This window comes from Cyanistes caeruleus, chromosome 1 (genome assembly GCF_971803275.1).
Source record: "Cyanistes caeruleus chromosome 1, bCyaCae1.hap1.1, whole genome shotgun sequence".
In the NCBI taxonomy this organism is placed as follows: Eukaryota; Metazoa; Chordata; class Aves; order Passeriformes; family Paridae; genus Cyanistes; species Cyanistes caeruleus.
In genome coordinates this window covers 133,284,899-133,308,529 of record NC_141701.1, presented here as the reverse complement: position 1 = coordinate 133,308,529, position 23,631 = coordinate 133,284,899, and the positions used below count along the sequence as shown (strand labels likewise).

Genomic DNA, 23,631 nt, shown 5'->3' with positions numbered 1-23,631 from the left:
GTAGATAGATAGATATATCTTCATTTTACTCAAAGATATCCCCATCAACAACAAATTTCATCAGTCAATAATATCTCAAAGTTTTTACTTTGCATGCTAAAACCTGCAAGAAGTCCCAGCTCCACCTCCTTACATTTATAACCACTCAATATCTACTGGCAAATTTATGTGAAAACTGGGCTTTCTTCCCACTGTGGTTTCCAGGAAATGTGGTCTTTACAGCAGTGCTTAAAAAACAAAACAAAACAAAAGGTCATCTGCATTACTGCTGGAGGAAGCAGTATCATCTCCACCGTGTAATCAAGGTCTTTACTTCTCAGACAGAACTTCTTCAACAAAATGTTGGAACATATTGTCTTTCCACCTGAAGCAGAAAAGCAATTTGTGCTCTCCTTGACCTGCTGGCCCTTATAAAAGCATTCCTACAGAGACCTAAAGGAGTTCTCCATCCCCTCAGCAGTGTCATTAGTTTTCAGAAATAAAAAGGCTAAATATTTTTTACTAAATATATCAGCTCTTTCTCCTGCCTCCTGAGTCACTGAATATTTTGCTGCCTCCTGCAGCAGCTATTAAAATAATAAACAAGGACTGATTAAAGGTCATAAGTCTGCAGTTTCTATGGGTTTTTTTTTTCCAAAATACAACTTATCTCAAATGCAAATATTGCACAATCTCAAGGTGAAGGAAGAAAAGTGTCATTTCGCAAGAAAAATGCTCATTTTTATAAAGGACCATGTTATTTTCCTTTTGTTGCCTGTTTACTCTTTGTTTTTTGCAATGATTTACACTGCAATATATTCTTGAAATTTCTTTGGAGTTAAGCTTGTAATTTCATTCCACAGCAACTAATCTTTGTATGAGGAAATATTGTAGATTTAACACAGATTTCTCTTTGACAGACATGAACAAAGCATTTACACTTCTATGACTACTATCTTGTGCATAAGAGAAATATGTAACACTAGAAGATATGCTACCAGTTGTTTTATCTAACTCATAATATAAGCAAATATAAAACCAACCAATTATAATTTCTGAGCCCATTGATAATTGACATTTTTTTTCCCCTGCATTCAAGTGCTTGAATCTTTAAAAGCAGGGCATAGAGGACTTGACATGATTTTTTGACAAGAAAGCAAATTCACTACTCTAGATAAAACAAAGTCCCATGAAGCACCCAGAATGATCCTGTGTCCAAAAAAGCATGCTTACTCCTCTTAAGGGAATGCATTTTATGCAAGTATTGTGGCTGCTTCTGCTTAATCCAATGTAAGAAACATAAACTACAGAAAATACGATAGCACATATGAAAGATCAATAAAGAAAACAAGAAAAAAGTACTTTCTGAACAGTATTACGGGGGAATATAAAGCCTCTGTAAAAACTTCTGACACTAGAGAAATTAAGAGGCAAAATTATAGATAAATTGCTACAATGCAAAACTAGATAAATAAAGCAATAAAGGAACAAAGGAAAAGTCTTCCAAGGACAGAAAGTATTTTATTACATTTAGGGATACCAGCAAGGGAGGATTATTCAAAGACTATAAGAAATCTTTTCTTTATAAATATAATTGTTTAGACCTCTAATCTTTTAGATTCATTTAATGTTACTTCTTACCTCTCTTCTATTTACAGAAGGAAAAGCTTTCATCAAAATCAGAATATAAAGTCTAGTTAAGCTCTATTTGTGTTGCAAGTTTGAGTCCTGAAGCATGGGATTTTTGCAGTTTGCATTCCATTTCTTTAGTTTTAGAATTTTTTTTAATATTCAACCTCTTAATTTGTGTCTCCATACATCTGCATGAATAGAAATACTGATTGTGTTGAGAGGTCAGCAATCATAGTTCAGATTTTTCAATACTTTTCAATGCTAATGATGGATTAAATTCTGTGTGTTGTTTTCGTGCCTGTTTCTTCACACATTTTCATTTTTCTTTATGACTTAGAAGCACAGGAAATGTCCCCAAGCATCTGGGGAAATTCAGCCTGCTCAGCTGCCTGTGCATATCTTTACAATAATGCCAAATCACCTATGCAGGAAACATTTCCAAATAGATTATCTTTCCATAGACAGTGTCTGTAATATAGTCCTGTAAAAGCTCTTAGAGAATTTCAGTATCTTTTCTGTTCTCAATATTGCCTTAAAAGGGAAATCCATGCCTTGTTACTGGCCCTTAAGGTGTCATGTTAAGGTATGGCACAGATACAATGACTTTCAGGGAGGGTTTTCAAATAAAATCAAATGAAAAGTCTCTTTTTTGTTAGATTCCCCAGTGGAAACTGAAAGATGATATGACTCTTGTTCTCACATTTAAAGGGGGAAAAAAAAATCTGCTTTATTCTATGCTCTCCACTATACATACTTGTAAAAATTTTTTTTAACATAGCGCATACACTCAGACACATTTCCTTGCTATTCAATGATAATTTGACTTATGGTTACTAGACTGTATTGAAATGCATGTTAAAATTTATTTTTAAAAGCTTTTTATAAAATGAAAACAATATCTAACATTCATTCTGCTTCTGTCAATGAGATGTGCTCCATTTCTTTGGGTTCAAAGTTCAAGCAGTAATCTCCACAATATCAGTTCATCAAGGCTGCATCACAAACTGTTCTACTACAGCTAGCAGCACTTGACCCCTCTGAAGGCAGCCTCAGTACACAAGCCAAATACTTAGCAGGCAAGACAATTCCATCTCACAATACAACACTTAGAGATTTACATCCATTAAGGTTTCAAAAACCTTTCCCATAAATCCATAGACACATACTAGACAGCAACTTCAAAAACCAGTTATGCTCTTTACTTCTTAAAATTTCAGCTGGATTAATTTTATTGATTTTAAAGGTAAGTCACTATTTTCTAGAATAATTGTTTATTTACAGTTGCCCTAATAAAAGGTTTAAAATGAAGTTCCAGACTATATGCTCAAGCAGAGTAGTACTACACAAATCAAACTGCCAAGTAGCAAAATCAAAACAAAACAGAAGAAAAACCACACACACAAGGGCTGTAGGATTAGATGGATTTGACTTGATGGAATTTAATTTCACCAAACTCTTGCACAGATCTCATACAAAGAATAAAGTGGAGAACAAATCAGCTATTAGTTTATATAGGAATTCTTATGTTAAATGTTTCATGAATACCTGAAAAAAACTCATTAATTCTTACAATAAAATGCTTTATGTCTCTCCAGGAGGAGTGCTCATGATGCCCTTATTAAACAGTCAAAACAAAACTTAATTTAAGCACAAAATACATACAATTACTTTTGCAGTTTTGTTCTGTTTTGGCATTGAGGCACCATCTTGCCATAAAAAGCACTATATTCTTCATGGCAGCTATTAATTTTGAGTTAAATTAAATCCTCACCTTCAGTGTTGTTGCTGGAATCCTTCAGGAAGGAGCAGGAGGCAATCTTGTGTCCGGCTTGCAGCCGATCCCGCTGAGCAGGCTCAGCCCGCTGCTCCGAGTGCCACCCGCATACGCCAAGCTCAAAAGTGGAAATCTGTGGTACTAAAAGACAAGGAGAAGCTATCACTTCTTAAGAAGCCATTATTTATGAAACTATCCCCTATTAGAAAATTCTGCTTATAAAACCTCATGACAACATCTCTGCTTCTTCAAAAGGTTACTTCAAAAGCCCTGTGTACCCCTGACTGCTGTCCTGTATTTCAGCCTGCCATCTTTAAATATTGTCAGAAATCACTCCCTCAAGAGAAATTCTTCTTTCAAAGCAATGGAGTGCTCTTTATGTTAGCCAGTCATCACAACCTTCGTGAATTCAATTCCACAGAGAGAGTTGCCAGGTAACACAAAAACTGACATTTAATAACGAGAAATACCTATTTACTTTTCTAGCTGTTAGCTACAGAAAAATCACTTTTAATGGAGGTTGAACTCAACAGCATCTCCACAATACATGCAACAGAATACCACTTTTTAGAGGCAAAATGCTTCTGAGTGCATCACCACATTTTTTTGGGAGCTTTTCTGGGGCACAGCATGTCTGACTAATCTAGTTGTCCTCAGCAATGGCCAGGATTTTAAGCAGGATTGCACTATGAGAATGGAAGATCCACTTCATTGCAGGGGAAAGGTAATCTGGTTAAGACACATTATTAAATAGCAGTCAGGATATCACAGAGAAAACATAGAAATTCCTAATTGCTTGGAGAAAACAGTTTCAGCTTAGTTTACATAGATGTTACTGTCTCCTTCATCTGAGAGACATATTATTCACATTTCTGATACCTCAGTGAAATGGCCTGTCCAGGCAGTGCTGCAAACCTTTCATTTCTTCCTTGTTCCAGTGCTAAATAAATGTGCACTGTTTTCAAACTATGTGTATAATGTAAGAAAGAGCTTGTCAAAAGCTTGTTTCTTCTGGAAAATGCCAAATTCCACAAGGGCCTGGAAACGGATGGATTTTGTCAAGTTTCAACATGCAAAAAATAATCTGCAAATTCTTTCAAAAGGAATCAAGATCTTCTTTTAATGCTTTTGAAGTAATGATACAAAACATTTTGAGTCATTCTGTGGGTCATTTTGAGTCTTTTTATTTTTTAATTTAGTTTTATATATTTTTAGGTTTTATTTATTTTGACAAAATACTCGTTTTCCAGCTCTTCATGCCACAGCATGTCAGACAACAATAATATTAGTATTTTGGATTTTCTGACTCCCATCCCTGTGGCAGTTCATCTCAAATACCTGCTTCTGTAATATTAAAGGCTACATCTTTGCAGGATTAGAATTAACTAAGGAATTAAGATTTTGTCAGTTGAAGTATTCATACTGGATTTTTGTCAAAATTTATACATTATAAATAATACATATATAATTACTTCATTTTTCCTAAGAAAATCCCATAACTTTGCAGTGAGGCTTTGTCACTTCTGTGTTACAAGTGACTTAAGGAGGACAAAAGCCTTGTTCTCCCTTATAGCATTCTACTTTCATGCCTTGGAGCTCTTTGCTTTCATCTCCATGTAGAGATCAGAAGGACAGTCCTAGTGGGGTTCTTCACATATATAATCCTTCAGGAGTTGAGAGGGAATTCTGCAGAGCAGCTGCCTGGATAAGAATATGAAGCCTTTGAACAGAAGGTCTACTAAAGGTAAAATTAAAGGAGATTTTGCATTATGTGTGTTTCAGAAAATAACTTAAATATTTTCTATTTTACAAAGTATTTTTTTTCCTACAGCCCATATGCAAATGTATGATAAAGAGCTGTGGGGTTTTGAGTGATAAACTATTTAGCAGTTGTTCAGGAAACTACAGATTGTAGAGTATCTTAAATTGCTATACAGCAGATAGGGTTCTAGTTATATTTTTTTCAATGCTTGAAGTTTAGTCTTCAGCAGAACTGGACAACAGACTGAAGTGGGACAGTTTGGGTGACAGGGGAGGGATAGAATGGAAGAGAGAACTTAAAGCATAATGAAATTACTTTTATATTTAACCATCACAGTTTCGATCAAGAGACTCCTGAAAGCACAAAAATTTAAGATATTTTAATCACAACCCTAAAAACATAGTCATATTAATGGATACAAATGCTCAGGTTGTCTCTTATGTGCATTTGTACTTGGATTAAAAATCCTGAAGGGTACATTAAAAATGCAAGCTTTAACTAGGGATTTCAAGAAATTAAAGTGGTTTTCATTAAAAGTCTACTTATCCAGACATTGCATAAGGACTAGGGAAAAAATTATTTCAAATTCTACCAACCATTAGTCTGACCTTTTGTTTTAATTATTGGAAAATGTTGAGTAGTAACATTCCTCTTACAGGGAGAAAATTAAGATTCTTTGACCCTGTTTTTGGCTGCTGTGAACCACTTAGATGTCACCTAATGAAGTTGACTTCTCCTAATGAGGAAACACAGGATAAGAACTGGCTCTTATTAGAATATACCTGAGGCACTTAGTGCAACAGCTCAACCTGTAAGCCACAGCATGGAGTTCAACAGCTGCAGTGCAAGTTAAGTCTAACACCTGGATTCATATGATATGCTGAGAACATACATCAGTTTTCCTTTTTTCCCTTTTCCATCTCTTTGAGAGAGTGCTTCATCTCATAGCTGATTTCTTTTGGTTTGTTTCTTTTTGCTTTAGAAGAACTTTGTTGAAATACTCAATGTATTTTTACAAACAGATCTCCCACAGGAAGTGGTGAAACAAATACATAGGTTTCTTGAATTATAGAAATCTAAATATATATGCCTTCTAGCATCATTAAATTAGGGTTTGTGTCTTGCTTTTAATGCAATCTGCTTGAAATTGCTTAGCACTCTAATATATTGATACGTATGTGCATCTCTTTTCAATATTTTTTTTCCCACAGGGAAAATAATGCTCCCAATCTAGGGAGCATTATTTAGGAGTATGGTTCACACAAAACCAACCATGGAACCTAGCTTGGTCTGTGTCAAACACTGCTTTTCATATCTTGAGTTCAGTTTAAAGTCTAAACCATCTGTGCCCATGCCAAGAATAAAAGAAAAACAAAGGAGGCTCTTTGAATCAGAGCTGCACTCACCTGAGGATGTGACACAGGTGCCAGAGGGCAATGCCCTTGTGTAATACAGAGCAGCAAGCAACTTCATTTATGCTAGGATGGGTGGCACTCCTTTTCCATGAAAACACATTGGGTTGAAAAGGGAAATAGGAAATGTTTTGCTAAGGAATCCTGACATGCAGGGATGGTCTGACTGCAGAGATGACCAGCCTGACATTACAGCTCTTGGATGTAGCAGAGCGGAACAGCATAACACCACTGCACAGCAGAGGATCAGGACCTTCACGCATTCAGAAATACACGAGTGCCTCGGGAATCTTCTTAGTCAGCTCCAAAGCTTTGCCTGAGCTGGCTGAACACATCAATTCTTCAGCCAAAAACAACAGATCTTTTTTACCCACTGAGCCCTACATCTATAATGTATCAGATTTCTTAAAGTATTTATTGTCTTTCTCTGTAACTGTGTTTAGATGTGAAAAGACAGATGATTGTTTAGGGAAATGAGAATGAGCCAGATGAAAGCATTTAGAGTTAAAAAAGCATTTGAATAGCAAAACAATTCCATTTTTTTTCCTCTTCTAATCCAAGGAAAAGACAATGTAAAATGACCTGGCTCCTGAAAAACAGTTATTCTTACCACGTGCTACAGAACATCCTTCACTAAAGGTAATATCATCAATGGCAACACTTCCACCTTGTCTCTGTGTCTCCAACATCACCGAAAAGATAACCTAAAGAGATTAACAGCAAATGAACAAGAAACAAGTTTGCCAGTGTCACAGACAAAACAAAAAACACAAAATATACACCAGTCAAGTCCATGGAGTATCTATTGGAAATATGAAAACTCTAATCACACATTTAACAATTTTGGAGGATTATCATCCGTGGCTTTTTCACACATCCGTGGGTTTTTCACCCAAACCAGATAGGTAGTCCAATCATCCATCTCAAGATTAAAGTAGAATTTAACAGGAAGGATATGAAAATCACAATAAAATTTCTTAAAATCTAAGCAAGGATCATGACAGTTAAGGAACAGAATATAAAAGATTTTGTCAAGCCATTTTTCCAGAGAGACTTGTAATGTGAACATTTTCTGGTTGATTTCAGAATTTCTCAGAAACCTGAAGAAAAGCTAGAGCAGAAAACACCATTATTCAGAAACCTTTCATCACGTTTTTAGCCAAATCAAACCTTGAGGAGTACTTGGTTGACAATTACTCTGCTCTAATGTTACAACAGTGTGGGTTTTTTTACCCCCACCGAAGTCTTCTATACACCAGAAGTTACAAATATCTTACTTTTCTATCTTAAGGGCAGATTTCAATCCACATTTGTAAATGTACAGACTATTACAAGTTTTCTGCAGTGGTCTACAAGGGAACTGACTGATCAATCACAGTCCTTGGGAAAACACAACAAAATCATACCAATCAAAGCAACCCAACAAATCAATCTTATGAATATCATTCCCTAAATTATTCCCTAGCCACATCTTGGGATGGAACAGTTCCAGGATTTTCCAGAGTCTTGGAGGCACAATCTACCTTGAGGTAAATTCTAGCTCTAAATAAGGAATTCACAGTGTTAGAAATAATTTTTCAAATATTACCTTGAGAGTTCAGCAACAATATTGTGCTTAGTTTAACAGATCGGTGTAGACAACTTATAAGTTTTTTTCGCTGTACAAGATGACACAACTTATCCAATGATATGATCATTGTTTTAAGAACTGGAATTTTTTTGAGGGGTGTAATCCTTTGACTTTTTTTTGTTTTACTGAACCTGCAGTTGGCATGCCCAAGAAGAATGGCAGCCATATCATATTCAAAAGTGTGTTTCTATGAATGAAATGCCACATCTTGGAAATTTGCTCATTTGATTTGTTTCAAAAATCAGTAATTTGAATTCTTGAATTCTGCTGCAATTGTATGTGCAGCTAATGTGTACTTTCACAACGTCACCACATGAAGGACAAATAATGTATTCCTATTTTCTGCTTCTATCATGGCATGGTTTCAGATAAGTTCCTAAAACAATATTATGAACTGTTTTATAATTATAAACATCAGAAATATTATTTAATATCAAGAATTTGACAAATATTTTACCTTTGGACAGTGATGTTTTATTTTGGACTCAAAATTTAGTTATTAATAACTTCATTTAAAATATAAACCTACCTATGGCTTGCAGTTGGGGTTTCATAGTCAGTTTTTTTTATATAGTGAGATAAAGTTATTTAGACAATGCGAAAGAGGGACTAGCTCTCTTTGCTGGAGCAAAATCAGAGGCTGCTTCAATTTCATATTCCATCAGAGCACATGAAGTTGGTATGAACCTGTGTTTCCTCAAAACTCATGGACAGTCTCTCAACTTCCCCACATCCAAAAGATAATATTACTAGATGCCTCCAGCTGCTCTTGTGTCTAAAAAAAGATTATCCAGGCTTTATCTGGCGCAGGTACCCAGCTGACCTCGCCTGAGTTCAGTCCAGTAATAACCAAAGTGACTCACACCCAAAGTTTACTCCAGACAGGAAACATTCAGTTTTCTTTCTCACATAAAGTCTAGAGCTCTTTAAGCTCAGTAACAAAACAAATGTCTACTCAGAGGCACTATTTGCTAACTGCAATGATCTATAGTCATGCAATAGCTGTGAGCACCAGATCAAATGGACATTGCAGCTCCATTAGTGGCAGGAAGGTGCAGGGGGACTGAAGGTGGGACCAAACACGAGCTGGGCTGACACCACAGCGCAGCCACAGGAGCAGACTGCAGCACAGCAGCAAAGCACAAGGTAAAACAGGAATCAAGCACAAAGACACAAATGAACCCCAAGCCTAGAACCCTTTCCCTTAATGAAGTCTGGGAGACAGAAATTTGTTCTCAGTAAATCAGAGGAAAAGTAGCTTAGAAGAGAAAACCATGATGCAGTTCTCCAAAACCCAGCCAAAAGAGACATACTGATCTTCCTGCTTGTTCAGCACTTAAACCACTGGCAACCTTTGTATTTCAGAATTCCATAAAATGGAGATTTTTAAATGCCAAACTACATTCTGTATCACATGAATATAATCCAGACTCTTTGTAGGAAAAGACTCTAGTGTTAAACAGACAACATCAAAATGAGTGAAGAAAATAAACAGTGGGGGTTCAGAGGTAGATTTTAAGTGAAATCTCACTTCAAATGTGTTTTCAGAAATGACAGAAGTATTAAAGCACCGTATTTCAAAGTGATTTGCACATCCAAATAAAAATTGTTTGTCTCTCATAATTTTTTTTTCATAGAAACATTAATAAACAAAATTTTATCTTGAAAAATGCCACAGGTGTCCCTGTAGGCAAAGTAACTTGTCATATAAAAGAACAAGTGCAAAAGGGGAAGTGAATTGCATTCACTTGTATGACAGTGATATCTTGCAAGTTGTCACTGGAGCAAAATGTGAAAACAGAAGAAAATTTCCTCAGCTTCAGACTCTAGGCTTTGTGAGGTGCTGATCTGTGTTTCTTAAGTCAGTTGTAATGATTACTGAGGTAAGTTTGACACCTGCCTCTTTAAAGCTGGACTCTGCCCATCAGTTCACTTGATAGAGCCAAAGGATAACCAGGTTTACAAGCAATAATCTAATTAGGATTTGACCTAGCAACTCAGAGGAAGCAGATGCCATATTGTATTAACCATTCCCAGACTGAGTCAATTTTCCAAGTAGGATAAGTGATGGAACAAATAAATCTAGAAGTAAACCCTTCCTGTACAATCTCAGATTGTTATACATACACTCTTTTCGGGTAGAGGCAAGTTATGAACCAATAACAACGTTGATACCTGTTGAGTTGGCTATAGGTATTTTGCAATATACATTCTCAGAAGAGTTGAGCAGGCTAGTATTACTTCAAAAAATCAAAATCCTGTTGCTTTAGCACAATATGAAAGTCAAGGAATTATGTTACTCCTTTGGTTCATTGAAATGAGGTTGTGCTGCCATGCCTTCAGGTTTGTATGCTAAGCAACTTCACAGTAACTGCTCTAGCAGGAAAGGCCTCTCCTTTTCTTCTCTGCTCCCCACTTTCTCCCCAGTATTATGCATAGCAGTGACTGTAAATCACCACAATATTATAGCCCTAAGTGACATTCACTGTGCTAATGTTTTTTGTAAATACACGTGTAAAAACATTTAAATAGCCTATGGCATTTGCATTGCTTTCCAGTGGCTTTGAGCAAAATTAAACCATTTGAATATGTTCTGTGACAAAGGCTCAAAGCTGCAATTAATAGTACAGTATAATTAATAGTACATTAATAGTACATTAATTAATAGTACGGTGTTTGTCACCTGCAGTACACCTATAAAACAGTATCTCAGTATAAAATTCAGTTTCCTATATAAATGAAACCTTGAGTTTATCAGTCCAATTAGACTGAGGCTAAGAGAATACTGCATTGAAAGTTAAGATCACAAGTATATCAGCTCTATGGGCTGGTAGAATTTATGGCTCAATGAGACTCTTTTATTTAAGACACTAGCACAGTTTAAGCAAAGTTTGGCATCAGTTTTAACACCATTAAGCGATAAGAACAAGCTTTATTTGTTAATGCAAGCTATGATCTTCAAAATGGCTTTTTTATCATTTCCCTCACCATAGTGTTTTTTTTCATTTACAAAATATTTAGTGCTGACCTATTAAAAAAGGCCCACAATTTATAAACCATTTAAGAAGTGTCCTTTACCATAACCTCAATTTACTAACCTCATACTTTTCAGTGCTCTTGATTGTAATGGTATTTACATTCCACTGATTTTGTAGCTCTCCTGAAGCTTGCCAAACATTTGTAACAGTATCTTCAGAGTGCTTCTGGAGCCCCACCATAAATGTTCCACTCATATGACTGACCCAGTAATGAAATCTAATCTAGGAAATAGAAGAAGGTCTGATTATTCCAGGGAAATACTATGGCAAACAGTGTAATCCAAAGAATGTGCATCAAAATACCTGGCAAAGGTGTTCTTCATCAGTTGGAAGGAAAACACTTGTCCTTAAAGCTGCAGAAGAGGATTGCATTTCAGAGGACAATGAGAGGAAATAAGCTATTTAAAGGAATAAAAAGAGAAAACTTAGAAGCTTGGAAAAAAAACCCCAAAAAACCCAATAAAACAAGAAGAGCAATATTCACAGGTATAAATTAATAACTAAAAAGCCAGCTAGAATTGTTTCCCCAGAAAACATTAATAGAACTTGTAGCCACTGTGTTCCAAGCCTTCTTTCATGTTCAGTATTGTCACGGTATTGCTCCATGTTCCAGCTAAAATTTTAAGTATTCCAAAATGTTTGATGTGGTGATGTCTTGAATACTCCACTTAGAAGTACACCATTTTGGGACAGAGTGAGACTAACTCTGAAAGCTGATCCAAAGACCTTAAACTCCAGTGACTGAGTAGATAACATATTTCATGCCCAAACGTCCAACTGCTGTAAAAAATTGTACACATTTATCATGACAGTTCAGGTCTTTGAGGAGGTGCTGGAACATGGAAGAGAAGACTGGTTTTCCATGTGTGTTCTCATGGGTTGAAAACTGGTGGTGTCTGGGTTCTGCCTCACTGCAGAGAGAAAGCTGTGGTATCCCTGTTCACATTCCAGTATAAAAGGTTATCTTCAGAATCTCAAGGCTACCATTAAAGATACCATCACCTTTCATTTACAAAAAAAGTCCTTGCTTCACTTGTAAGTGCAACAGCTCAAGAAGAGTCAGTGAACGATGGTTGTTGCCATGCCCTTTGATTGAGTCTGTTCCTGATAGTATTGTTTCAGATCTTATAACAGATGCCAGGCAATCACCCTATTTTAGGATACCAAGTACTGCAAGTCAAAATTTGGCTCTTCCTGAACACAAAGATTTCAGAGATGCAAGATGAAAAATTAAAAAAAATAGAAACCAATCTATTTTTAATTATTTTTCATCCTTTCTCTTCTCTTCCCCTTCCCAAACTCCAGTGTCAAGTAACTTGCTGTCCTCTGACATTGCAAGGAGGGAGGTGAAGGAGAAAAAAGGCCAAGCAGGACTCAAGGGGAAAAAAAAAATCCTAAAAATAAAGATTAATACATTAACCAAATATCAGAGGATAGATCAAAACATCTAAAAACCTAATTTATTAAACCACCCCCCTTGCCCTCTCAGCCTTGTGTGGAACAGGAAAGCCCCTGATGAAGCACCAGCAGCCCAGCTCAGGGCTGGAGCCAGCTGAGCAATCCCCAACAGAGGAGCATTTTGCAGGCTGCTACCAGGGCAGTGGCCGTGCTGCCCCCAGCTTTTAGACCTTTCCTGACTGCTCAGGCAGCACTTTCAGAGCCTGCCAGCTGCAAGGGTATTGTTCCTACCCACAACAGATGGCTTGGTGTATCTGCAGAGCCCTATCCCTGACTCCAATCTGTTCCACTGGATGTCAGCTTCCATGAAATTTCGAATTATTTTCTTTTAGTTCTCTAAAGATGAATGTGTCTAAGAGTAAAAAAATTATATTTATATTTCACCTGCCATAGGAATTTTAAGTTTTACACAGATAGGGAAGAAATAGTTTAAGTAAAGAAATTTTAAGGAATTCTTTGAACAGTCATTTCACATAAAACCTCTACATAGAGAATAGTTTCATCTAGAAAAATCAGGTTGTGTTTTGTTTTGGGGTTCTCTTAAAGTGGTTGTCACTGGTCTGTTCAATTACTTTTTCAGTGAAAAAAAAGATCCATGAGAAACAGAGCTAAAGAGAGATGTTTTGGGTTCTAGCAAATGATTATATAAATCTTCAAAGGAGTTAGATTTACCAAAGGATCTTTGCTTTTCTGCTAATGTGTGTGTTTTATCCTGATGGCAGGAAGTCTTCCCTTTAACACTCTGCCATGCAGAGCATACTGCTTAGTTGTCACAATAGAGAAAATCATTTCTGGGTTTGAAGCAGGAACCAACATAAAACTGATCACAAAGTGTGCTGAGTCACCAGCAGTGGGAAAACTCGACTCACTGCCATAAGAAGATAGATATTTCCTAGGCAATTAGAATCAGCATTTACAAAATGAAAGTACAGTTTAGACATTCTCCAGGTAGAAAAATAAAAGCAAATTAATAGAATGCAGTTAAGTCTCCTTAGCTGTTCAGTTCACGGATCTGAGCACACATCCTCTTGAAAAGCTGAATAGCTACCAGTAGTCGAGCTTCCTGCTACCTGAATAAAATAACTCACATTAACATGACCACTGCACAATTCAGACCTGGCAGATACAACAGTGACTGAAGGTGAACAATGCAGGTGACTGAACAGTTTGCTTTGTGGGCAACAAACACTTCAGTTGATAAGCCACAATCTTTTGCTGGCTTTGGCTGTTTTTTTAAGTCAAATTTTCCCTTCCTCACCAATTTCTAACGATTATTAGAGTATTTTTGTAGCATTTTCTACATCCTGACATGGTGTGTACTACCAATCATGCACAAATTCTAGAAACTTCTACTACAGCAAGACTGTTGCCTGGCTAACCTATTTTTATTCTAGTCAAGTTTGCAATATTTGTGTTCCATGGTACTTTTGGTGTTTTTTAATGTATTTCTCAATGAGAAAAGCTTTATTATTTTGAACTATTTCACAACTTGCATACTCGAAATAAAGCTTGTGTTTATGAAAAAGTCTGGTATCCGCTCACATTTTTGTGCCAACACTGGTTTAAATCAACGCTTATTTAAGTGCAACCTTATCTTTGGAAGCATAATACACACAGCAGGATGTGCTTCTGAGATACACACAAAACCTGAAGTTGCTAAAATCACATCATGTATATAAAATTCCCCAATTGCAAAATATCATGAGAATTGTCCTCTACGAAATGAGAATTGGCAGGAAAATCTAGAGTAGGGCTTTTGGTTGATCTTTTCTTCAATAAAAAAAACTTAAATTTGGGTTTCACTTTCATCTGCTGATTTCTAGGCAAGTTTTCCATACATTCACCTCAAAACCACCAATTTATACTCAGCATTATAGGGAACTTCTACCTGTTTGGTGGTTAATGCCATGTGTAGGGGATGCTACCTCAGAACAGTGCAGATTTCCACACTCTTGGATCATCACAGATTGGGAACAGGGTGTAGAGCACCCGAGATAATCACAGCAACACTTGAATCCTACATAGGATTCTCTTCCTGAGCACGCTCCAGCATTGCATGCCTGCCTCCAGGCACTCACTAAGAGGGCTGCCAAAACACAGCTTGTGCCCAGGAGAGATGAGAGGGTGTGGGTGGAGACAAAGGGAAAGGGGATAACAGAAAATATGGAGAACTAAATAGCTATTGTATTACAGGATGTATCACAGAAGGAAAAGCAGGGTTAATCTGGCCATGGGACAAGTACAAAGGGTGTATTTTGTCTGAGGACAGAGAAAAGGAATTACTTAGATGAGAGACACACTCAAGGTAAAGTAGAATTGTAAGAAAATTTAGAAAGCAACTGGCTCAAAGCTTATTCTGACTCCAAATACAAAGTTCTCTCTCTCAAAATATTTGGAGTAGTAATATTAGTCACAGAAGACAGATACACACACTCCAGGCATTTACCAGTTCAAGAAAACATGAAAATACTTCTCAAAATTTCGAAACTTTGCAATCATCAAGACTGAATTTACCACCTAATATCTCCAAAACAAATAAAGATCACTCTGGTAGATAAACACATCTTTTGGAAGTGATTACATGCTCCTCTATGATAACAATTGCTTACTGGAATACTGTCTCTCTCCTCCTCCACCCCACCCTTGAATTCTGCATTACTGTAATTGCAATCACCTTAAAACAAAGACACAAGTCCTCAGGAAATATGTGGCAGAATATAATTGAAAAATCAAGAAATTAGAAAAATTTAGTAAACTAAGTAGAAAACTACATTATTTGTAGGGGTCTATGGTTTCCCCAAAGAGCATGAGGAGTCTTACCACTCTCATTTCCACTGTGGTCAGAGTATGGTGGCCCCATGCCAGACTGACCATTTCTTCTTATCCAGCCATGGTGTAAATTGAATTCAGGAAGAACTCTGCATAGATTGGTTTCAAAATCACAGCTGTTCCAGGAGGAATCTGAATTGAAGCAAACAAACAAAAAAATTAAAAGCTTAAAAACAGAAACAAAATAATACTTTTTCACTATCGCTTGCTGCTTAACTAACACACAGGAACACTCTGAACAGGGTCCTGAAAAAAAGTAAGGAACACCAGAATGTTTAAACCATGAGCAAAGAGAAATAGTGAAGTGGAAGAGAGACAACTGAGAATGAATACTAGGACAAAAAATCCAAACAATTAACCAGCTCCTTCATTCACCGAGTGAAATTCAAATTCATCCATTTATGTTTTATTAATACAATATATTCTCTTTTCATCACAAATATGTGTATAGTTACCTCTTTATAGGAAAATATGCAAGCTAGTATAGTTACTATGCAGAGATTGTTCTTAAAATACACTGCAGCTCCAAGGTGAAGAATTTGTCCAGAGTTCTTGCATTGAAGAACAAAGCCTTAGCTACAGGATGTAATCAGAGAGCAAGTTTGTTTTTCTTTTATTCCACATCATTCAAACAAGAGACAAAATGAATCCTCAGAATGGCATAGTGTCCCCACTTGCCTTTTCTCTCTCTTATTTATTCCAGGACATGTCACAATGTGGTGAGCAAGGGGTATTTTTCCCCCTTCCAGATTCCCCTGTAGAGCAGCACAGGTTGGAAAAGGGAGGCAGAACACCTTTCTGGCACAGAACCCAGATTGGTGCACGAGTCCATTCAGGCAGTCTGAGGTAGGAATGGGACCAGATAAGTAACTGCTTACTGGGATGAAGGGACAGATATTGATTTTTGCATGGGTGTCAAGCAGCCCTTTATGCATCATATCCAAGCTGAATGAAAGTGCTTGGATGTGCTTGACAGGCTGGACAGCCCCATTCCTTGAAGCACTTTCCGTAGTGGTGGAAGGATTTAATTAAAAAATAGGTCTTAGTAGATGAAGCTGTAAAGAGCAGACTTATTGCACCTTCAGCCCAAGCAGAGAGGCCAGTGTGTGGTACTGTCTGCAGATTTTTTTGTCCTGTGTGAAAACTTTCAGTTCCCCTGCCCTTTGTCTTACACAGCAGAGGAAGGGGACAAAGACCCTGCCTTCTAACTGGGATTCTGGTTAGACACAAGAGCTACAATGTCTTCACACTCCCTCTCAAATTGGTACCTGCTCCAGGCCCTGCTGATGCTTCTTCTCTAGTGTGGATTCACATAGTTCACTAGTCATTTTAAATAAAGTTGCAACTGCAGCATTGATAGTCGCACTACAGTTTTCAGTTTCATGACTTTCATATTCATATCACTTCACTGCAATAATTAATTACAAGGTGAGTGAGGGGAAAACAGAAATAATTCACACAAGCATTCCAGACTTAAGTTAATGTGCAGTTTGGCTGAGTCATCAACCAGCTTTTCATTGTTGCTTTTATTCCTTAGATCCTTAAGTGGCTAAAAGGCATGCCAGAGGTTCATCAAAAGCACCAACACTGCTGAGGTGTATCTGCTTGGCATTGCATGAATTGCACCAAACCACATTCAATATTTCCTCAAGAATTTTCTCATACCTGAAAAAACAATTGTAAATTAATATGCATGAAATAGCAATAATTGTACTGTATTGTATTTTTTTAAAAAAATCATTCATCATTATTTTCCAAGGCAATATTATTTTCACAGAATATATAACTTCAAAGCAAACCAATGTAAATTTGCGTGAAGATAGATTTACAAAAGTAAAGTCACTGTTTAAAGAGGAAAAGTTCAGAAAGAAGAAATGTGTGGGATTTTTTTAGATATTTTTTGCTGAATTTCCTGTGAACTTAAAAAATCTAAAATAACTTCTAAGAAAAAATTCCAAGTCTCACAGCAACAGACTACAGTTAAAGTGTGCATGTGTACAAAATCTCATTTTGGGATATTCTGGGAGAAAAAAATTTAGTTGTCATTCATTTCCAGGCAAATATTTTGCAGTATGAAGACCAAATGAACAATAAAAACTGGAATTCCAATTTTTATATATTTTCACCACAGAAGCTTCCTTAAATCTGAGCAAAGCCCACAGAAACAAAGCAGGAGACTGCCACCAACATGAGACCAGAAGATGAAAACTAGCAGAAAAATAACTTTGCAATAATCCCAAATCCCAGGAAAGGGTGGTAGCAGGACAGATCTTTGATTTGGCAGCCTGATCTGTACCTTCATGTCTGACAGCTGACTTATCTCCTGAACTAATCCAGAGCATTATCCAAGCAGTCCCAGCACACAGCCTGTCCCATGAAGCCCAGTTCTACACCTCTGGCTCATTCACATGAAATACAATATAATTTCATATTTAGGGCTTTTTTCAGAGACCATAGGCTCGTTTTTCTATACTAGTCATTGGAGAAACCTTTAATTCTCTACTGTCATATAAGCATTTGTCCTTAGCTGCATTCCCACAACAGACAAGTATAAAAATCCTCCACAAAAGATAATGGAAGAATGCACCTCTTGTTCCATATTCTGCAATCACAGTAGAAAATGCTGCCTGGAGTAAATGCCCTTTCTGGGGAAACCAAGTACAAGGAGGATTTCAAGGCTATGCAATGGAACTTAACATAACAATCTCTTGTTCAAGGGATAAAAATATATGCTAACTTAAGATGTGTTAGACATGTCAGGAAATTCAACAGGCTTTGCCATTTCAACAGCCACTGCCATTTAATAGAGTTTTGTACAGCACAGAAAACTTAAAAAATCTATGTGCAAAATACAAAACTCACAAAAATACCAATACAGTCTTAATAATTGTCTTATTTACGGAGAAATAAAAAACAAATATCCTAGAGCTGATCCTAGACTGCTCCAAACAGATCTCTGCATCCTGCTTGGATAAGACAGGGAGTCCTATCAGAGGAAGAAAACCTTCATGTAGCTGGACACAGAATTGTAATTTCAAGAACCTGGATTTAAGTTACTGCTCTTTCTCACAGATTTCAGCTGAATTCAGTGATTGCTAACATGCAATCCATTAGCAGCTTTCAGTGTGGACAGATAGCCAGAGGCTCATCTAAAGACCACGTGTTTTATACTTACAGTGAAATTTTAAAATCCCCACAAAGATGGTAGCTTCTTTTGTTGCATAATGAGTAGGAGAACTTAGATAAGCTTTTTAGTTAGAATTAATTTTTTTTTATAAATCCAAGTTCTTCTTTGGACTCAGAATAAAAATCCTCAAGGAGAAGGACTACCTTATGCATCTGCCCTGGTTTCAGCTAGGGCAGAGTTCATTTTGTCTCAGTAGCCGTTCAGTGCAGTGTTCTGGATTCAGAATGACAGTGGTGATAAGACACTGATGTTTTTGGTTTTTGCTAAGTCATATATATCCTATGGCAAGAAATAATTTATTGCCTTTGTCTCCTACTCTGCCAGTGAGGAGTCTGCAGGGTCGGCTCAGTTGACCAGAGCCTGGTGCTAATAACATCAAGGCTGTGGGTATGGTCTGAATATGGGCCATGCACTTAAACATTGTACTCAGTGGTCCTTGTGGGTCCCTTCCAACTCAGAATATTCTGGAATTCTGTAAAAAAAGAAAAGAAAACCACCAAAACTGGGGGAGGAGCATAGCGGGGAAAGGTCAGGTCCATTGTATAAACCAGGGGAAGTTAGCTGGAAGCACAGCTGATGGAAGAAGTGGAGGTCTGGCATCAGTCAGTGAGTGGTGAGCAATTGTATTGTACATTGCTTATATTTTTTTTTTCCTTTTTGTTATCATTATTATTTACCATTATTACTCTTAGCATTGTTTTATTTCATTTTCTTTTTATTTTCAATAAATAAACTCTTCTTATCTCAACACACAAGTTTTACTATAATTCTCCTCCCCATTCCATCACAAGTGACTGTGTGGTGTTTCATCTCCAGCTGGGCTTAAAAATTATTGAAATTATTTGCAGCACCATTTTGTAATACAGTTTTCTGGAAATACTAGAATTCTGATGCAAATTTACTCAGACAATAGCTGTTAAAATTCTCTCTCACCACTTAGATCAATTCCTTACAGGAAACATCACCAATTGTATTTGTAACCAATGCATGTGACATTATGCTAGGGTAATCTGTTGCTAATCAGCTCATGAATTCAAAAAAATTTCCACCCTTGTCTAGACAAAAAAAACAAAAAGGTGTAGTTTATACCTTGGTCCAGGTATTTTGTATTAAATCTGAATTCTATCAAACAAGTTTCCCACAAATTAAGGAAAAATGTATCACTGAATTTTGAAGAGGAAACACTTGCTTTGCGATGTAATATCTACATGAATATTCATGAGAGCCTTGCACTTAACAAGTGTTGAAAAAGAACAAAAGCATAAAAAATCAAACTGAAGCTGGAACAAACTTTTCTTAAATAAATGAAGAGGATAAAAAAAAAAAAAAACAACAGAAAAAGAGTTCCAAAACATTTTTTAACATGAAAACATCCCCCCAGTTCTCTCTGTTGTCACATTCAGTTACCAAACTGTATCACACTTCTCAGGCTCACCTTGTTTCTCATCACTGCTGTCTCCACACCAGATGGTGGAGATGCACACTTCTCCAGGAGGAGCAGAAGAGCCATCACCACGCTGGCATCCACTTGCTGTGGGTGACTGAGTACCCACCGCAGCAAAGCAAGACAGCACACAGATGTATACGAACCTGTTCATGGGCTGTGTTACTATCCAAGCCTTCACTTGGAAAATAATTACTGAAACTGCCTAGTTCTGGTCATGAAGTGCCTTTGACCAAGCTGTATGTTTACACACATCTCTCTAAGAGATCTCTCTCACTTTCTAAATCTGCAGCTTATAGGAAGTATGGCTTCTGCAAAGCAGTGACTTTCAACCTGGTATGTCTTAGGATAATATTTAACTAAATACAAAGTTTTATGACTAAAATATATTGGCACATGCTATGCAAGTCAACTGTATATCATTAACTTACTGATTGGATTTATTACTCAGTGGTTTGAAAATATATTAGATAAGAAAACAACAGGAAATCAGAGTACAATTACTAAACGACCAACATTCACAAAGATCTCTGTTCGCTCAGGAGTTGACAAATGCTTACAAAATGTATGAAAAGTTTGTGCATCAAATGTGAAAAACAGCTGAGAAATTCAAAGTTTATTTTGCACGAAAGGGATTGCAAATCAGTGCAATCAGACTGACTCCTCTGTCCTGCAGGTCACAGTCCTTTGTGTGAGGCTGTTTTAGTAACACCTTTCACGGCATTTCGGCGTTTCACCAAATCACAGTGGTTCTGGCCACACCTTCAGACAGACAACTCAAGGATCTTCAAATGAAGGAGGGGGACTTGGGAGGGAGATCCAAACAATCAAAAAAGTCAGCCTTGTGGGAGAACATTGAATCAGTTTGTTTCATTCAGCCTAGCATCACATGAAATCAGGGAAATTGTTTTAATGAAGTAGTTTAAATACTTTAGATGCCCCAAACCCAGGGATGGAGTGCTAGTAGGAAAAAGAGAGGATAATTGCAAAATTTGAAAGGCAAATAATGGTGATAACTAGACAAAATAAATCTGGCAATCATGTAAGTACGGCACTACTTTTATAGAATAGTGGGATGAAAAAATTTCCCAAGTGGCAGCTTGTAACAAGTAATTGATGCCAGCAGGTCTGGAGATTTTGTCATCTACAAATTCACAAAATCAAGTCAGGGGAATGCACATTCCACCATCCATAACTCTGATTCACCTGTTAGCCCTGGTGAGCAGAAATAAGACATACCTCTGTAACTAAAGTGTGCTGATTGGAATGCACAAGTGCCGTAGTATCCGTAAAGATAAACAGGCAAACTCTGTCTGTAAGGGAATAAATCATCTGTATTTTCTGCAGGTCTGTATTTTCCTAATATAGGAAGTCTCTTGTGAAGGAAAAAGACTACTACTCCAACATCACCTGAAGGCAAGAAGTGCAAGGTCTGATGCAACTTCCTATTATCTCCAGAACCAGAGGCAGGCACATGTTTATCATGACAAAGGTTCCTGTTCAGCCTAGAAAGCATTTTCCAGCTCATTTGGTTCAGCTCCACCCTTTTCATCATTATTTCTGTGGACATTGTTTAAGCTGTATTATTTTAATGCTTCATCCTCTGGCCATAGAGCTGTTTGGAAAACTTCCTGATGAAAAGCAGGGCTATGACTAAATAAATTAAGAGTTCATTATATACGAACTGGAAGCACCCTGAAAAACATAAATGAGGCAGAGAGGGAGAATGAAAAGTATAAACTGGCAAAAAATGTGCAGGATGTCAAGAAAAGCAGATGGGCACTAATCAAAGGGTATTTTTTAAAGCGCTAGAGAAATACTGCAGAGAAAGTGAAAACTGAAAGAAAGCAAATCCATACACCATGTCTATTTTCAGTTATTTTAGCAAACAAGCAGTTTTTTAAAAGGAAAGAAAAGTTAAAATAGAAAACTGCTTGAATTTACATGAAAGATGGATTTTTTTTTCCTGACTTATCCTAATTAATTTAATTTAAGGCAAAACAAAACACATTTTATGTAAGTGAACAAGATTGCCCATTCAGCCTTCAACTTCAGTAAATCTGTTGAAAAAGTTTCAGATATTTAATCTAGGAGTTTTAAAAAGTTTTAGAAAGAAGTCTCAACAGGCTTTGAAACAGGGCCAGAAAAGTTTTGTATTTTTAAGTCCATTTTTCACATGAACAGAAAGTTATTTGCTTAAGCATAAAATGGATAGCAGTTAGAAATTCTCCTTTAGGTTTTTGTATTTTCATAACTGATAACAACTTTCAATTATTATCAGCAATGGCACAGAGGAAAGAACTAAGAAAACTGGGATATGAGCTTCACCATCTGAAAACCTGTTCAAATTTTGCTGCAAATACTAACTTTCTTTCAGGGAAAAGTCTTACAGGGTACAATAAGTCACCATTTCAGAGTAATCAAAATTTCATTAGGTTTAATATAACTTTTTTGTAGCAAACTTATAATCTGTCTTTTTTTTGTTGTTGTGATCAGACAGGGGAGCAGTACTGTGCCAGTATTTGAATCTTTAACCTACATATTTTTTTCTTCTAATACAGATTTTTAGTAAACATTGTTAATTTTAACAAAATCCTCCAAAATTTTTTGTGCAAGAACAATTTTAGTCAACTTCTAATAAAACCACCAAAGCTGTATTTTTAAATAATTCTCAAAAATTCTGAGACTTCATTTTGAGACCCCCTTCCCAAAAATAAGCTATTCATATTATCATGAGACCATTCTAATTTTAAATTGTCAAATTGTAACTGAAAATCTTCTGTAAAGTAGCAGAAATTCAAGCAGTCACAGTTGCCTCAAATTGATCAATTTTTAACAAGAACTGACAGAATTCTCTACTTTGGTGTGAACCGCAGTAATTGCACAGTATCTGTTTTCAGTTAAGTGGCACCAATTCAATAGTTATCTTGAAAGAGGACTAAGATATTAATATATTTGAATAAAAGGATTCAGGGTAAGTGTTCTTACCACTCATCTCCATTTGCTAAAATAAATTAATTAAATCAAGAGGATAAAACTGAACTTAATGCATTGACCAGTGTACTGCATGAGCACCATAGTTACAATAAAGAAAGAAAGTCCATAGTGTAGGAAAAGATGTGATGAACTAGATATAATCAGGTCAAAGTCCTAAATCATTACAGACTGGAAAAAGATTACATTTTGGGAAGCAACTTGGGAGCATCTTTTCCATCTTTGTAATGGATAAAATTCAAGGGGAAATCACAGGTAGTGATAACTAGAAAGTAGAGAAAATATTCATTGGGAGATTAAAAAAATCCCTATGTGTACCACATACAACTAATTGTCTCTGCACCTAGAGTTTGGGAAAAAAAAGTACTTCAATTCTGAACTGCCAAGAACTGCCATTCTTTCTCTATACAGCAACGTAAGAAAGGGGAAAAAAAAATCCAAAAGTGGTTCTTAGTCCATAAATAAATATCCCATTAGAAGGCAAAATTATTG

The 23,631-nt window shown here is 36.5% G+C and overlaps 1 protein-coding gene across 2 annotated transcripts in view; it reads right to left on the bottom strand.

The window, feature by feature from the left end:
- Window positions 1–22,699, bottom strand: part of MALRD1 (MAM and LDL receptor class A domain containing 1) — a 246,864-nt gene extending 224,165 nt beyond the window's left edge. For both annotated transcript variants that reach the window (XM_086859185.1, XM_023920197.2), the window contains exons 1-6: window positions 20,137–22,699; window positions 15,506–15,646; window positions 11,531–11,625; window positions 11,288–11,449; window positions 7,170–7,263; window positions 3,383–3,526 (exon numbers count right to left, since the gene is read on the bottom strand). In XM_086859185.1, coding sequence (XP_086715311.1) covers window positions 3,383–3,526; window positions 7,170–7,263; window positions 11,288–11,449; window positions 11,531–11,625; window positions 15,506–15,646; window positions 20,137–20,299 — 799 coding nt within the window. In that variant the 5' untranslated portion in view covers window positions 20,300–22,699. The remainder of the gene's footprint in view (window positions 1–3,382; window positions 3,527–7,169; window positions 7,264–11,287; window positions 11,450–11,530; window positions 11,626–15,505; window positions 15,647–20,136) is intronic.
- Between the last annotated feature and the right edge of the window lie 932 nt (window positions 22,700–23,631).